General features: G+C 38.1%; 1 protein-coding gene across 1 annotated transcript in view; it reads right to left on the reverse strand.

Moving 5' to 3' along the window:
- Positions 1 to 17,317, reverse strand: part of kansl1b (KAT8 regulatory NSL complex subunit 1b) — a 97,809-nt gene that overhangs the window by 54,522 nt on the left and 25,970 nt on the right. Inside the window, exon 2 of the mRNA XM_079826969.1 lies at positions 8,519 to 9,800. Coding sequence (XP_079683095.1) covers positions 8,519 to 9,711 — 1,193 coding nt within the window. The 5' untranslated portion in view covers positions 9,712 to 9,800. The remainder of the gene's footprint in view (positions 1 to 8,518; positions 9,801 to 17,317) is intronic.

A 17,317-nucleotide genomic window follows, 5' to 3' on the forward strand; every position in this document is an offset into this window, starting at 1 on the left:
ACTCATTAGTCAGCTAGAAAAATTTACTCTAGAGGAGCATTTTGCTAAATATTTGCACCATATTACATAGGCTATTCATTATAATGTTCTTCATTATTTAATGCATGCATAAATAAATCTGGCAAGTTTTTATGACAGCCACCATTTAAATGTTTATATTTCAAAAAACGAATTGGAGTAGAAATATTAGTATTAGGGATGGGCAACAGTGGTCGAGTAATCGAGTACTCGAACGTGACAGCGATCATCGATCATGAGAACGACGATCGCCCAGAAAAAAATATATTTGTCTCTTTTTTTTATTGGTTATTGCGTCGTTTTGCGCGGTACCGGAGGTCTGATTGGTTAGCGTTATACAGCACACCTCCAGACCGCGGCGAAATAAAGTGAAACTGAGGCGTGCACTGCAGTGATGTCTGGAATCACTGTCATAGATCATTGAATGGTTAGTGCAAGATGTGCAGCGCCAATCTGTCATAGCCTACATTGCATTATAATGAGAACACGATGGAAATTAGAATGCTGTAAATGATCTGTGCTTAGTTCCCCGTGTATCAGCTGATCCACAGAGAAACTAGCGAGAACACTCAAACTAGCTCGTGAAGTTCATGTGCGCATTTGCGTCCTTTTCTGCAGATGCACGTTGTAAGATTACTTTTATGTTGTCTATATCTGATTAATCTAATATAAGAAGCGTTTGGTTGAGCTTAATAATCTAGCAAAGCGCTGCCGTTATACCGGCTGTTGCTCATTCTCTTCAGTTTCAGCTCAAACGCATATTTCATGCTCGACATTATGGGTTAGAGACGGTCATATTCTTTTCAGATAGGCTATTTCTTTCTCAGAATCAGTGATATTAGTAATGCAGCAGTGCTATACTGTTCTCGTATTTTTTAACAGTAGACCTAGTTTATTTAAAGCTGTTTTTCGTTATGAGTTCGAAAACGCGCAGTGATGTCTGTAAACGCTTCGATCATGAATAATACAATTAAGTGCATGATGTGCAGAGTCAATCTGTCATAACATTTTATTAAAAACGTGTTCTTATAATGCTGTTTCTGTGTGAATTCGTTGTCCGTGTATCAGCGTTGTTAAGGGAAGAGCGCATTCAAAATGTTCCGTTTCATAGCCTGTAAAATCTAGCACGCTGAAGTTCACGTGCGCATTCACGTCCTTTTGTGTTGATTTATGTCGTTATAGGTTCATAATAATCTCATATTAATATTGATATAGGGTGCGTTTGGTTGAGTTTATTAACCAGCTAGCAAGCTCTGCAGGGTGGTGTTATTTCACAGTTTCAGCTCAAAGGCAATGCTCGATATTACTGACTTGGTTATTTGAGACGGTCATTTTATAAAGATGTTTCTTTTTCAACGACATTTATGCATCATAATCTAGCAGTTATTTTTTGTTTTATATGTTCATGTTTTCATATACCTGTTTTCATGTCACATTTGTATTTGTCAACAACCATTTTCATAACAGTTTTCATTATCTCAATGACGGACATGCCCAGCCCCCTGCACATGCCCCGCCCCCGAGTACTCGAGTACCACTCGAGTACCTAATGATGATCGAAATGAGAAATTGACAAAAATGCCCATCCCTAATTAGTATGTAATTGTAAAGTTAATATTATAACTATTATTAAAACAAAACAGTGTGATTTAAGTGTTTGTATAGAAATCAGTTCATTTTTACCTTCAATATTATAGTAGGCTACAACTGACTCCCATAGTTTACAGCATTGGTTAAGAGATTTGTTTTCCTTGAGAAAATTTACCATGTATTGTACCTGATATATATCCAAAATAATCTATATTGAATCGAAATCGAATCGCAAGCTTGTGAATCGAAATCGAATCGAATTGTGAAATTTGTGTAATTACCCAGCACTATTGTCTTCTGTATTGTTTTGAGGACCTTTTACTTGGCTACACTGGCTAAGCTTAGTATTGGTTTTAGCTGAAGTAGCCTATAAATAATTGCGAAATTTTACTGATAAAAACTACTCATATCATGAAATAAGACTTATTTACCGTTTTTTAAAAATTTAGACTTATTTAAATAACCGTGATAATTATTTTTTTTGTCTCATAATCGAGCAGCCCTACATCAAAATGTCAAATCTGTCAGAACACCTTTTGCATTAGTAAGACAAGGCAACTCAGATGAAAAAAACAAACATGAAATGGAATATGAAAAACAGTGAAAAACTATTAGAGGGGATCCAAAAAAGAAAAAGAAAACTTGTCAAGCCGGCTATGTGACCTAGAAGGTTGACTGGTAAAACCAGAAACCATGTCGATAGGGAGGCCTTGATAACAGTAAAAGAAAGTGCTTTTCAATAAGAAAGCGCTACCCCATACAGTATAGTCTAATTTCTGATATACTTTGGTAGCTTTTCATTTAACATTTTTTAGGAAAGTCTACGCAGAGTAGGTACGTTTTTACCATTACCTTGGACAGACGCACACCCCAGGAAAGAAAATGGTTGGTTTTAGTGGTTGACCAATATTGATTTTTTTGATGCCAGATGCTGGTATCTTAAAGAAAAGGGTGTCCAATACCCGATATAAAAATCACACTATTTAAAGATTCTTAAATGAAATATATATATTTTTAAACTTATTTCTTACTAAATTTGAAATAAGGAATTTGAAAATTAATCATGAAAAAATGATCTGAACTTCATAAATAAATCTGTAAAATAAACAGACTAGGGATATTTTAACAGGATTGGAGAATTAAGAAGTTGATATTTACAGTATTTTTCACAAATAAAGAAATTGTTCAAATATATAGAAAGCAAACAGTAACAAACAGGACAAGTCATCTGGCAAGTTTGTGTGCACTGGGAATTACATTTTCAAAGAAAGAAGGAAACAAATTTTACATTCCATTTCCACTCACTAAACATCTACATATTGTTCGTCAAAAACACCAAACTGACAACTTGACCTGCAGCGAGTGCTGAGCATTTTTGGTGAGGTAAGATCAACTCAAGTATGTCTTTGTGAGCTGCGCAATATGTGGATACATAACGTTATACCGCATGATTTTGCCACCAACTGAGAGGATTTTCGTCAGCAGGCAACGTATCTTCTCTTTCATTTATATCCATCTCATGCTCCAAAGCCCTGATTACCTTGACCTGCACTGCTCTGTGTCTGACTGTATACGCGGTTGCCCATTTTCTCTGTGACTCTGAGTCCTCACTGTTTTTTCCGCCTTTTTCAAATGAACAACACAGCCGCACCGCGCTGTACTGGATAAACAAACCGTGTCAGTTCCCTCATCGTCATGTCTCGCGCGCCTCTACCAAAAATTCGAATGCACGGTTTTTGCATTCGAATGTGCATTTTTTTTGTAAATTCGACGAATATTCGAAATTCAAATTTTTATTTGACAGCCCTAATGCCGATAATTTAAGATGCCAAATATAGGCCTTGCCGATATATATTGGTCGACCACTAGTTGGTCTGATATCCAAAGATGGACAGATCATTGATAGAAGAACCTTCAGGAGACTAAGCACATGGAGCACCTAATTACACTCAACTCAAACTTAATCACTCCTTACCTAAATCAGTACTCTTCCTGAATGCAAACATCTTTAAAATACAATTGATTAATGGTTACACAGGGGCGAGAAAAAAACATTTAGTAGCTCCAGAATGAGTTGCTTTGTTTACATTGGAAAAAAATAAAAAAAATAAATTGATCAAAATTTAACCAATATTTACTAACCCTCATTTCATTTCAAACTGGTAAAATGATCAGTAAAATAATCTTTTCAATTAATCAATTCACAAAATCTGTCCGAATGATACATTCCCTTTTCAAAAGTATTTAAAATTGCTCCTTTTGTGGTCCACAAAATTTTAGAATGATATAAGGGTGGGTAAATGACAGAAGTCTTAAGGAGTCTTTACAGCAGAAGGCTGCATGACCGGTACAAACGTCTGATGCTCGACCAGTTCAATGACACCTTTTCATGCAAACCGGTTCTAGCTAACAGGATTACAGCCCAGAAACAAATGAATGCCGCCAGCTGGTGCGTGCAAGTACATGAAAGCTAATTGTTAGCCCATGGTACCAGAAGGACACTAGCAAGACTGAGAAATGTGGTTGCGCTTGTGTGTTCATGATGGATGTTGGGGCTGGTCTTCATGGAAACATGGTTATTTAGTGGAGTTTTGTTCCAGGAGGAACATGGACGTTTGCAAACACTGTATGGACCAACTTTGGCAATTCAGGTTAATTATTAGCAATGTTTGAGCACTTCTAATCTGTCTGAGGTAGGGGAATAGTACAAAATAATATCTACACAAAGGCAACATCAACAACATAAAATCTCAATAATCCTCCCTACAAATCCAATACATCAACAATGAAAAATCATATGGGATACATTTACCTTCCAGTGACTTTTGAGGAAGTCAACCCTGTTTACCAGCAACCAAAAACTAACACAAACGGCTCACTGGGTAATGTAGGTTTGCTTTGGATTCCACTCAAGTGACCCCTCTGCTCATCAAGACACTGGCTTTAATGGCTGACTAAGCAGCAAGACAAATCAACTACCCATTAACAAAAAGACCTTGCATGCAGTTACAACATGCTGTCAAGTGATACTCAATCCCACAAAGGAATCTGTTGCATTATCAACAAAGGACTAAAACCCCATTTTAAAGAAGTACCTATAGATGTGTGGAAGGCAAACGGTCAAGTAAAAAAAACAAAAAAAAACAACAAAAGAAACAATTTAAGTTACACAGTCCTATGTCAATGTGCTTCACTATGCTCGTCGTATAATCTGCAAGTAAGCCTATTTGTCCTTGCGCAATAGTCATGTGACTGAATCCACTGCATGTAGGTTATCCCCTCATGGAGCAGTCTTAGTCTGTAAAAAAAACCCCAAACATTTCTGACTCACTGGGCTATTGAGACACTATACAACTACAATGATGCAGCAAAAGAGACCAATTGAAGAATTGTTGCCGATGTTTAATGTACAAGTAAAGCAAAATTAGGCGAAAGTGGTATTTATCGCAGCTATACACTTTATGTGCCAATGCTTTTATCAATGATCTAGATCTGCCTCGTAAAGAGGATCAATTTCCTTGTGTCTGGAATATTTACTAGGTTTTAGAACAAGGCATTAAGAAAATAAGTAGATACTGGGAAGATGGTAAACAAAAAAAACCTAACCAAAACAAATAAATATAAAACAAGTGCCAAAAGGAAGTAGAAGTTAAACAGCGCCTTATCTTTGCCCTCCACTTGTCCAGTGTGTTTTTACCCGGAGGTTGGGATGGGTGAAAACAGGCCCAATAACTGAATGAGAAAGTGTGTTTATGGATCTAAGGAAGTGACTCACTGCCTCCCAAGAAAAATTCCTTTGCCATTTGAGTGTATTTAAACTAGGCTCAGCCCTTAGGAAGGGAATGACTGGCTTGGTGTGTGTAAGAGAGAGGGCAGGCCTTGTGGAACAAGGATAATAATAATGATGATATTCAAGAGATGAACACATACCTTCATTATAGGGCTGCACGATTTGATTTTTTTTTTATTTGAGTTTATAATTTTTCTGGTTAATTTTTTTTTCAAACAAATGAAACGCACTTGAAAATTGAGTATTTAAGAATATAAATAAGAAAATAATAATAGTATTTTACAGAAAACAGCAGGTTTACCTGTTAACATGCAGGCAGCCTGTAACTACATATCTTTACAAAGGTCTAAGGATTTATTATAAAATAGTATAGTAACAAAATATAATTACATTATTTTTTGTTATTAAGCTTAGCGTTTGTATATTTCCTTAATGTATTTGGTAAGGCTGAATGATTTTGGAAAATAATCCATTTTTGATTTTTTTTAACAATAATGCGATTTAATATGCAATAATTTTTTTGTAAGCTTTTTATCTTCTGTATTATTCAACAAAGACAAACAATAAATCATTTTATGGTAGGGATGGGAATCTTTATGCACCTCAAGATCCGATCAGATTCCGATTCTGGGAGCCAAAATCCGATCCCAAATGTATTCTTGATATTTTTATCTTATTCATTTTATTAATAAAACGAACAATCTTTTTTATTATTTAATTACATATGTAATTTTAAAGGTGAACTATGTAGGATTTTTGCAGTAAAATATCCAGAAACCACTAGGCCAGTGTTATATATTTTGTTCAGTTGAGTACTTAGAATATCCCAAATGTTTCCAACTATTTGTAAATCGTGAGAAATTGCTATTTTAACCAAGGAACCGAGACGTGTGAGCTATGCGTGTGAGGGAGTCGCCTGTCGATTGCGTCATATCTGCGTCACCCTCGGTCTCCGGTTTTATTCAGTGAAACACTTTACTCTCACTGCAGTGTGAACAAGTGTCATAGCAGCCGCTGAGCGAACGTCATAACTTCCTTTTCAACACACTCAGATATATCTAATATGATAAACAGAGTTGCGTTACCTCATACTCATGACTGGAAAAGAGGAAGTGGCGCCGGCAACCGTGTCATAATAAAAGTCCCGCCAGCGCTATGCCATAATAATAGTCCCGCTCTTCAATCGCTCCTGCGGCCTTGCTCAGCTCCACAACACTCGGCCCTGCTCTGCGTCAGACTACAGTAATGTTAAAAATCGCATCCATGAACATGATTTCTGCCCGAGTCCTATCCTGACTGTTTTCCACCGGCTGTGAGCTGAAGACCACATGTCCCAAGATTCTGCACTCAAACGTGGCGTCATCAAACTGCGCCTTTGTTTTGAACAGGCGGCCTCTAGTAGACGGAAAAGTTACATAGTGTAGCTTTAAGTACTTTTTTTAATAATTACACATCAAAATAAATAATTAAAAACAATTGCATGGTAAGAATTTTAAATATATAAACTAATATATCTGACCTACTATAGCTGACCAAATATATACTGACCTTCTGTCAGGGAGTTTTATATTTTTAATATACAAGTCCACTGCATTCCAAACGACATAAACAATGGCTTCGTAGATCATTTGTAAGGAAAATACAGGTGTCTCGCACTGCAAGCATGCGTTTCTCATACTCAAAGCGCATATGTGCAAAGAAGACCACCGAATGTCATTGTAATCCGCTAATTCAACCTTTAGGAAATGTATGAAAGATTATCTTACAGAAGGTTCAAGTGTGTGTGAGGAATCGGAAGCCATAAGAATACAGGCATTTCTACACGCAGCATCGCACACCTGCGGTTGAAAACTAAGCTCAGAATCGACCCAGAATCGTTAGAGAATCTTTTCTCCCACCCTTACTGTATGACCAACAAAATATTAGATAGATTAAACAAACTGTTCTGTTGCGTAGCGTGCCAAGTTGATGCTTCCTCAGAGCTGACTGTGTCATGTGTCTCTCTCACGTGTCACGTGACCAGTGTAATCGCAGCCTTTGCGGTACCAGAAAAAAAAAAAAAAAAAAAAACGCATCATCATATTGCGATATTATAGCAAATGCGATTAATCGTCCAGCCCTAGTATTTAGGCTACTATTTTTCATACAAATACCATAGAAACCATTTTGCAATGGTATTGAGGTGCTATATATGTGGTTATCATGATCTAAACTGTATACTACTATGGAAGACCAATGGTTCATTTTTATAAAACTAATATTTTAATTTTACCATATAAAAGAGGTTTCTACAATTTTATTAGATGTTACTGTTTTTGTTAATGAACATAAATTCACATATGCATCCTTAACTTAATCTACTACTCTCAACTAAAGCTACTGTCAATATGCATTTCTAAAAGACAAAACATGTAATACTAATACCGCAGTTAATATGCTGTTAATTTGAGTCAAACAACAAAAGAAAAACAGAAAATCACTCACTGCTCTTGATTAAATAACTTCAGTAGCTTTAATAAAGAATAAATTTCTTACTTGAAAGCTGCTAAATGCTCTGGCGAGCAGATAAACTGTGAACAGCTGATTCAAGGCGAGGTAAGTAAACAGGGCAGAGTCTGTCAGCAGTCGTGGGCGGGGCCAAAGCAATGTGATGTCACACTGCTAGAATTTGCAAATGGACTGTACTGAGACAGGGTTTATGATTTATGGGGATAAAAAAAAAGAGAAGTGGGTGGATTTTTACATTATAGGGTGGTTGTGTATACACACTGCCAACACACATTTATGTTCAAACACCATGTAAAAGTGCATTTTGCATAATAGGTCCCCTTTAATTTCGATTAATCATGCAGCTGATTATCACAACAATTCCTCTGTAACAAAAGTAATCAATGTGATCTTGAACTGAAAGAACAAATCTACACTTACAAATGCACAGAGATGTACATCAGCCACTTGAATTTGCAATCAGTCACATCATGGTTCTTTACCGTGTGAGAACACAATGGTTTCATGAAACAGCATCACCCAGCCTGCATCAGCACTTATCCTACATCATTACACCATCTTCAAACCACCTGGATTCACATTATCAGGGGAATAATCAAGATCGGTACTCACAGAGGAATGTGGCGTTGCTCAATGTCGACCCGAGCCAATTCATCTTCCTCCACATCAGTTTCTCCTCCTGAGCTGCTTTCTGTGGCGTCGGAATCAAAAGCACATTCGGCAGATTGCAGGTTGGTGGTACAAGTCAGAGACAGACGTTCTAATTCGGCCGGCATGGATCCACCCTTTAGGAAACGTCCCAGTCCGTCTCTCTCCTGAGGGGTGATGGCGGTGTCGCCGTAACGGCCCCTTGGCCGCCTGGCATCCAGAGCACCCAGTGTGTTCTTGAGTAGTCCGCCCAACTGTTGTTGCACGTGGCGCTCGACCTGCTTGGCCTGCACCACCTGCAGCCGTTTGCGTAGTCGCCGTAGCCGTGCCTCGATCTCCCCTTGTCTGCTCTGGCTGTGCTGGGTACGGTCGCTTAACTCCACCCCAAGGTCACCTAAGTGGTCTTGCTGTGTAGCGAGCGAGAGCGACAACGGATCTTCACTGCTTAGCGGCATACAGTCTGAGATTTTGTCCTCTGTGAAAGGTGCAATGGAGGTTGGGGATGTTGCAGGAAGTTCTCCATTGCTGGGACAATTCTGGGACTCACCCGATGATAGTTGGTGCTGCTCTGCACCGTCTCGAAGAGGACCATTCGTTGTCAATCCCCTGGTAGCAATGGCAATTTGAGCCTGATTTGACAAATCCTGCTCGACACTATGTTGGCCACCATTAAAGGTGACTGCATTGTCTCGTTCAGTTGGTTTAGTCACTTTCTTTGTCACACCATTGACAGTGGCACCTTGGAAGGTGGGCGGCCCACATGGCCCACCTCCTCCACCGGCACTCATGATGCTCTTTAGCTGCTCTTCAGAGAGCTCTAAAGCCTGGTGCTTGCGTGGTATGAGGCTCGGCAGGATGCTGTGCGTCTTCAGTAGAACACCTTGCAGTTTGAGAGACTCTTTTGCCGAGGACACAGAGGTCACATCTGAACAGTGATATGAGGTAACGAGGGGCTTGCAGGGGCCGGCCCCACGAGAGGGGCGCTCCTCTGAGGCCTTGCGTTTGACTGTGCCGTTACTGGACACAAGGATATGGTTGGTGGTACCACTTTCCTCCACACCACTTGGGGAGAGGGTGGAGGAGGGCGGAGCCAGTTTGAAGCGTATGCGGTGAGTTTCGGCCGGCGCGTCGGTTAGAGCGGGCGCCATTGCAGCCATGCAGCGCTGGGAGGGGGCGGGTGAGGGGGCCTCTCCCGGTGCCGAGGCCAGCTCCACACCACCCACCCACCACTGTTCCAGGGGACAGCCTGAAAAGAAAACATCATAAGTCAAATTTAGTGGTTTATCATGGACTGACCGAACATGAAGCAGACAAAAGCAAACTGCACTTCAAGTATCAAAAGGAAGAAAACGTGCAAAGTCCCATTCACAAACAGCTTCTGGAAATCACACTGAGATAATGAGTCCCGGGATTTGTCATTTGATTTTGGTTCATTCACACTGCCAGTGATTTTATGGAATCGGTGTGCGCGTTGCCACACATCCCGTAAAGACACATGACATCAGGATGTGACATGTAATGTCTTCACAGCATCTTAAAGGGTCATGAACCCCCCCATTTGAGATGTGAACATATTTACAGACTGCACATCACTAAAACACTCATACATTTTACCAATAACTGGAAAATGGTTATTTTTGCATTTTCAGAGCAATTTAGTTCTTTTCGTCCTAAGTTGAAGCAACGTCACAGAATCTGAGGTAGAAGTGTGCCTCTGGAGTGTGATTGGTTGCCGGGGCTGGAGAGCACGATTCCACGCTATCCGGTTCTGAGCGCTTCCAATCACTGCGCCATAGTATGCATGTGATCGCATTACAGTGGAGAATTCAAACATCACGAAAGACCATTTCAGTGCTGTTCCTTTACCTCTGCCTGTTTAGCTTTGCGTTCAGACACGTGCCGTAAGTATATTTCCTCAGCACAGTAGCACAAAAGTGTGTTTGACATGTCATAGAAGAAAACTGAAAAGTTGTGTAGGCTTTCAAAGTTAGGCTCCGTCAGAGTGATCATCTTCCGAGTGGACTTTTCTCTGAACTTGCCGGGAGCGCGACAGAGAAAACCAGCGCATGCGAAATCTGAGGTAAAATGAAATAATGTTGCTTTCCGCTGCAGATACACTTAAAAAAAAAAAAAAAAGAATTTTTAGATGTAACATTAATATTAACATTTAAACATAGCCTTTGTAAAAAATATAAAGCAAAACATTAAATGTGCATAAAGTAAACGACTAGTATTTCCAAGTTGACCATCAGCAGCAGTATCGTTTAATCGACTAGTCGGCTAGTCGCGCACATCCCTATATCTTACATGTTATTTTGAACCCCTAATATAAAGCATGCCTCGTATTTAAAACAAATAGGATTAAGCCCCACTGCAGCTCACTGTTACCCCTTTTCCACCAAGGCAGTTTGAGTGCTGGTTCGGAGCCAGAGCCTAGTTTCAAATCGGTTCTCTGTCTTTCTACACCCAAAGCACCAGCTCTGAACCAGGAAAAGTGGTTCTTAAGTAGCACCAAAACATTGCTGGTCTAGAAGTAAGAACCGCTTGCGTCAGGGGCTGGGGGTGGGGTTACCGTGACCAACAAAATGAACACAAACTTGTGACCACCATTTTTGAAATAGCAGCTAATGGAGCTAATAGCTGCTCGATTGTAATCTCCGTCTATACAAATTACGGCGAGCTGCACGAATGCGTTGGATTCGCTGTGTTTTGATGCCGATGCAGGATCTCACAGCCATGTGCATCAATAGTAACGCAACATTCGCCATTGTTGATGGAAGTCTTGTTTGAGATGCATCTGTGCTGTGCAGACTGATCGCCGTAAGACATCAAATTACAACGAGAGCATTCGACTCCTTATGCTTTTGAATCGCTCTTGCGGTGTTTTGATATCATACGCTGATCAGTCTGTGCAGCGCCGATGCATCTCGAACAAGCCTGGCGTGTTTGTGTTTCCCGCTGCCTCGCTAGCGTTGTTGAGAAAGATGAGACATATACAGTGACGTAGGGCTGGGCGATAAAACGATAATTATCGAAAAATTTTCCTTAATAAAACGCTAACAACAGTTTGATAAATGCTCGATATAATGCTTGCGCGCCATGCATAATGCTGCACATGCGTTTTGCAGACCGGGCTTCTGGGTGCCGCACGTGGTGTTGTTGACAGTCACAGTGGCTGACAGGCTTGGAGGATTAGAGTGGAGTGGAGCAATAGTGAAGAAAATTCAGTGCTCACGACCAGCTCGGAGGAAACCGATATCGTTGACAAGAAAGGCCATTCAACTTCAGTGGTTTGGAGATATTTTGGCTATTTGCAATCTGACACAAAACAGAACGACGTGCACTGCTTATCATAGGTTCACCACACGATAATATAATTATTAAATTCAATCTTGCTACTTCAAAAGTTCTTCCATATAGCATTGAGCCCAACACAGCGGTAAATCTACATTAGCCTAATATCAGTTCGTTAATATCGAGTGAACGTTGCATGTAACCATATCCATTTTCGCTCTCTTAAAGTGACAGCAGTCGTAAAACTGCTGCCGTCTCTGAGTTTCTCTTTGTCTTGTGTTGTTTGATGAACCTTTATGACACACTGCTCTTGAATGACTAACTTTTGCAACCTTAAGTGTAAGGATTAATCTAATTTAACTTATTCAGGGAAGACCATATTAATTTACATTTGATTTCTTTCAAAAATCCTGATCGGAGCACCCTTAATAACAGAAAAAAAAATTGCAATAGTTTTGTCCTTTGTGGCAGTAGCCAGTTTTGGTGTAACAAGTTTTACATATAGCTGCCAATTATTAAATGTAATCAGTGTTTTAAGAGGCCACGTCCCATTAAGCTGATCTGATGTGTGTTGGTCTGCCTAACCCCTCTTTGTTTGGAATAATTTTATGTTCCTCTGCCTTACTTGGGAAAGATCGCCTACAGTAGCCTTAAGTTATCTCATTTTCTAAAATCAACACTTGGTGGTTCTTCAAGATCTTGACTCTAGCCTATTTCTACAGTTTTTTTTTCTCAATACAGTTAATTTAGAGTTGGTTTAATTTCTTCTGCAAGATTATAGATAAAAGATTCCCATTCCCCTGCCATTCTGTGATCGGCAATCAGCACATTCGGCAGATCATGATCTTGGTGATCGGTAATCGGCCCCAAAAATGCTGATCGGAGCATCTCTAGTTGCAAGCACATATAGAGCAACGTGTTTCCACTTACAAAGTATGGCAATATTTCATCTAAGTCAAACAGTTAAAAGATGCTTTGAAAGTTTTAGAGGAGGCACACCAAAAAAAAAAATGTGGCGTTACAAATCAAATTCACAATAAGTAGTAGAGAAGTTAATTTGCGCGTGGTTGCGTTTTAGCAGCGGTAACATGCGCTGTAAACTTGCGTGGTTTTTTAAAAACAGAGCTTGCGTCGCGTCCACCGTTTGAACGCAAGAGGATCTCCAGATATAGGGCTGAATAGAAAAAAAAGGTATCAATGGGTCTGTCCAGTAACTCGTGATGAACCTCAGGCGAACTGCACACTTTGCAGAGAAGCATTTGAGTTGCTCAGACTGACTGACTTAAAGCAGCAGCGGTGACACACATCCGTGCTTCTAAAGGTAAAGGCCTATTGTTTTTTTTAAATGGATAATCTATTCATATAATATTCCATACATTATCAGAGCTTGGCAGACAGAATTATTATATATTTTTAGACAGGTTAATTAATAGATTATAGCCTAATTAATGTTATTATTAATGTATCATTTTAATCATACATAAATAACTCGCCATATAAAGTTTGACATTTATTAAAAGAATATTTAGATAAAAATGGGACAAATAATTACATGTCGTCATAATTTAAGTAAATTAATAAAAAAAAAGTAAAAAATTTTAATTTCAGAATTGTCAAAAAAGTGATTACTGGTTCAGAATGACTGCTTAAACTAAGGGACAGTTCACCCAAAAATGAAAATTCTGTCATCATTTATTCACCCTCAAGTGGTTCCAAACATGTATACATTTCTTTGTTATGTTGAACACATTGGAAGATTAATTCCTACTACGGAAGTCAATGGTGACCCAAAGCAGCCTGGTTACAAACTTTCTTCAAAATATTTTCTTTTGTGTTCAGAAGAACAAAGAAACTCATACAGGTTTGGAACATCATGAGGGAGAGTAAATGATGACAGAATGTTTTAGTTTTTGGTGAACAATCCCTTCAAAGTGCACCAAATAGGCTACTAAAGAGTTCTTTAGAAATAAATTAAATAATCAAATGTAAAATAATATTACATTTTATATTTTATATTGTCGTGAATGGGTGTCCCTTATTTTGCCACACTGAAGGTGGCAACCCTAGTATGACGTCAACACGCTTCAGAAGATGCCAAAACTAATAGTTTCATTGTTGGGACTAAAAACCTAAAACTGGAAGCCATAAAAGACCACAAATCATCCAAATGCCACATCCATTAATCTGCCCTACTCATTTAATGAAATGTTCATGGTTGTGTGTGTATACGAGAGAAAGAGAAAATGTCAGTATTTCATTGAGACTTGTAGGGCTGTAATCAACCAAAGAAAATCTTGGTCGACTGAAGTCCTGAAATTTTCGACTAAAATCGACTAAAATTACGTTAGGAAAAAAAACGTTATATGAATAAGCTGCGCACTGTGCGCAGTACTTGGTAGCCTTGTTGTCTACCTAAATTAATTATAAATAGGGATGCACCGATATGAACATTTTGGCCGATACCGATAACCGATAATTCTTAATATTTGAAAGCCGATAACCGATATATTGGCCGATAAATCTAAATACAAATTTTAATAAACTCTGAGAGCCTGATTACAAAAACAAAAGGCTCACCATTAAAAGCCATGTCCCAAACACTTCAACATAAATCAAACCTATACACTACAGTAGCCTATTTGAACCAGTGTGAGATTCCATACCTTTTCAAATTAATTTTACACTCCTATGGCCAAATATTTTTTTTAAACACTTTACAATAAGGTTTAATTTTTGTTAGTGTTAGTTAACCAACAATGAATGAACAATACTTCAACAGGATTTATTAATTTTAGTTCATGTTAATCTCAACATATTCAGACCCAAAGTTGTGTCTTTTAACATTAGGTATGAACTGTGAATGGACTGTTACAAAACAAACATTTTATTACAAAAAGAAACAAAGGTTATTGCTCTCTGTTTGTTCATGATAGTTAATGCATTAATAAAATGAGACCTTATTTGTAAAATGTTACCAAAAATTATATTGTCTAAAAAATAAAAATAATATACCTAAATAATGCAAACAAGTAATTGAACAGCATTGCTTAGGCTGCATAATAAAGAATCAGAATGCAAGTGCATGAAATAACCTCCGCACAGACGATAAAGAAATGGTTTTAATCAAATAGAGCCCGACCGATATATCGGCGGGCCGATATTATCGGCCGATATTAGGCTTTTTCCAAACTATCGGTATCGGCATTTATGATGGCCGATAAATGAATATTTTTTTAAAAATAAAAAAACCGGACGAAACGCCTCTCAAACACATTGAGTGTTGGCGTTTCATAGTTTGTCCACCAGAGGGCACTCTACAACGTGCCGGCTGGCAACACCACCAGCTCATCCAGCAGAGTCATGCTGAGCTTCAGCGCTCTGAGCGCTGCATTCACAACACAGATCATCCGCGAAATGCATGTAAGTTGGCAACGAGACATACATTGCTTGAATTGAATAACAGTTAAAAGAACATCCCCATCAGTTCTCTTAACTCAAATAACATGACACAATTTGTAACTGCCAAGTCCAGTTTTGCGGTTACATGTAAGCCAAGAGAGCTGGTAATTACGCTAGGTAAACTTACAATTGACTGACTTATTTTACCTCGGACAATGTGACTGAATAAAATGTATTTCTTTAATAGTCTGACAGTTTGACAGCATGAGACGTATCATCTCTCCCCTGCCCGTTATTTTGAAAAAGTATACATATTTCTAAATTATAACTTATCATAGACGCTAACCACAAAGCTAGCTAATGCCATGGCTATCAGTGGGAGACCGCTAACATTAATGCGCCTTGGAAATCACAACAAACTTATTCTGCCTAAATAAAGTAATGATTACTGTATTTATAACTAGTATATTTGTAGTTCCAGTCTCTGCATTGTAAATCGTAAGTTAGGCTCGTGAAGAGTGAACGAAAGTGCGTGACTTCGTTCAGACGCCGCATTAACGAGTCAAATAATGGATTTACTGCATCATCATAAGTAGTAGATTTTAGAAGGCAGGCAGCAAATGATGATTGAAAATGGTTTGTGGTAGCTTGATGGATAGAATTAAAAGTGCATGTAAAGGGATAAGCAAGTTGACATTGTAATTATAAGGTGGCTCATTTTTATACTGTATATAGTTTATGTTTTGCTGTTGTTGTTATTTATCAGAACTTCTAGAACTTAACTGAATATTTTTTTTCCAGTCTTGCTAAAAGTTATATTTATAAAGCTTACCACATCTATTAATACTGGTAACTTTGATTTTTTGTTTTTGTTAGCCTATTGTGTTTTCGTCCAAACGACTTTAAGTTTCATATCTTAAGTTTGTATTTTTATACATTTTATTTATCAGAACTTTAATATATTTTATGTTCCTCTGTTCTGTTGTAACAATAAAACAAACAAGTTTATTTTTAAACTGCATTATCATATTATTTTAGAGAGGCTGAGGGATCATGAATAACTACAAATAACTGATGTATAAGGGAAATCTGTTTGGTTTTTTTTTACGCGTTTCTGTTATTTTATTTTTTTATTTTTTATATATATCGGCTGATATATCGGAATATCGGATTTTTAAGTGACCAAATATTTGTATCGGTATCGGCCTTAAAAATCCTTTATCGGTCGGGCTCTATAATCAAACCATATTGTTGATGGAAAGATACGAGAACAATAAAAGTGCTAATTATATAAAATAATGCTTCTGTGTTTTTGAAAAAAAAAATATGTTTAATATTACAGTAATAGTAAACATCTGTAATATTAGTCTAGTCTATTAGGAATAATGTTGCTGTTTGAGAGCGCGCTGAAGCTGGAGAGAATGAACGAACAACCATAAACTGAAGCGCTTAGAAGTTTAATTAACAACTAAACGCATTATATATGAGAACAATCAGATATTTATACAAAATAAATATAATATTACAACTTATATTAGCACAAAATCACGCATAGGTGAAGGGTTATAACTCCTGTGGATGCTCTTCCTCTGTTTGAGAGCGTGCTGAAACTGAAGATGATCACCGGTACAGTGAAGCACTGCGGGTTATTGACTTAACGAAACGCATCCTATATGACTTTAATCAGATGTTTATACTACAAAAACGTAATATTACGACTTACATATGCTTAAAATGACGCGAAAGCACAAGCAAACTTGACTGTGCTGGTCAGAATGCGTTGTTGACGCTTCCCACAACAGCGCGCTGAAAAACAACTAAACCCAGAGAATTCACTACGTTTTATAACAGAAATATTCTCATTGCAGTGTTATGTATAGGACAGTCCCAGTAGTTATTAATGCTGTGCATTTCTGTTTGAAATGCGCACGCCGGTACAATGAAGTGCTTTACTGCATCGTTAATTAACTCAACCAAACGCATCCTATATGGGATTATATACACAAAATAATAAATATAATATTACAACTTACAATGGCACAAAAGGCTGTGAATGCACAAGCAAACTTG

Source organism: Gobio gobio (genome assembly GCF_949357685.1).
Source record: "Gobio gobio genome assembly, chromosome: 1".
In the NCBI taxonomy this organism is placed as follows: domain Eukaryota; kingdom Metazoa; phylum Chordata; class Actinopteri; order Cypriniformes; family Gobionidae; genus Gobio; species Gobio gobio.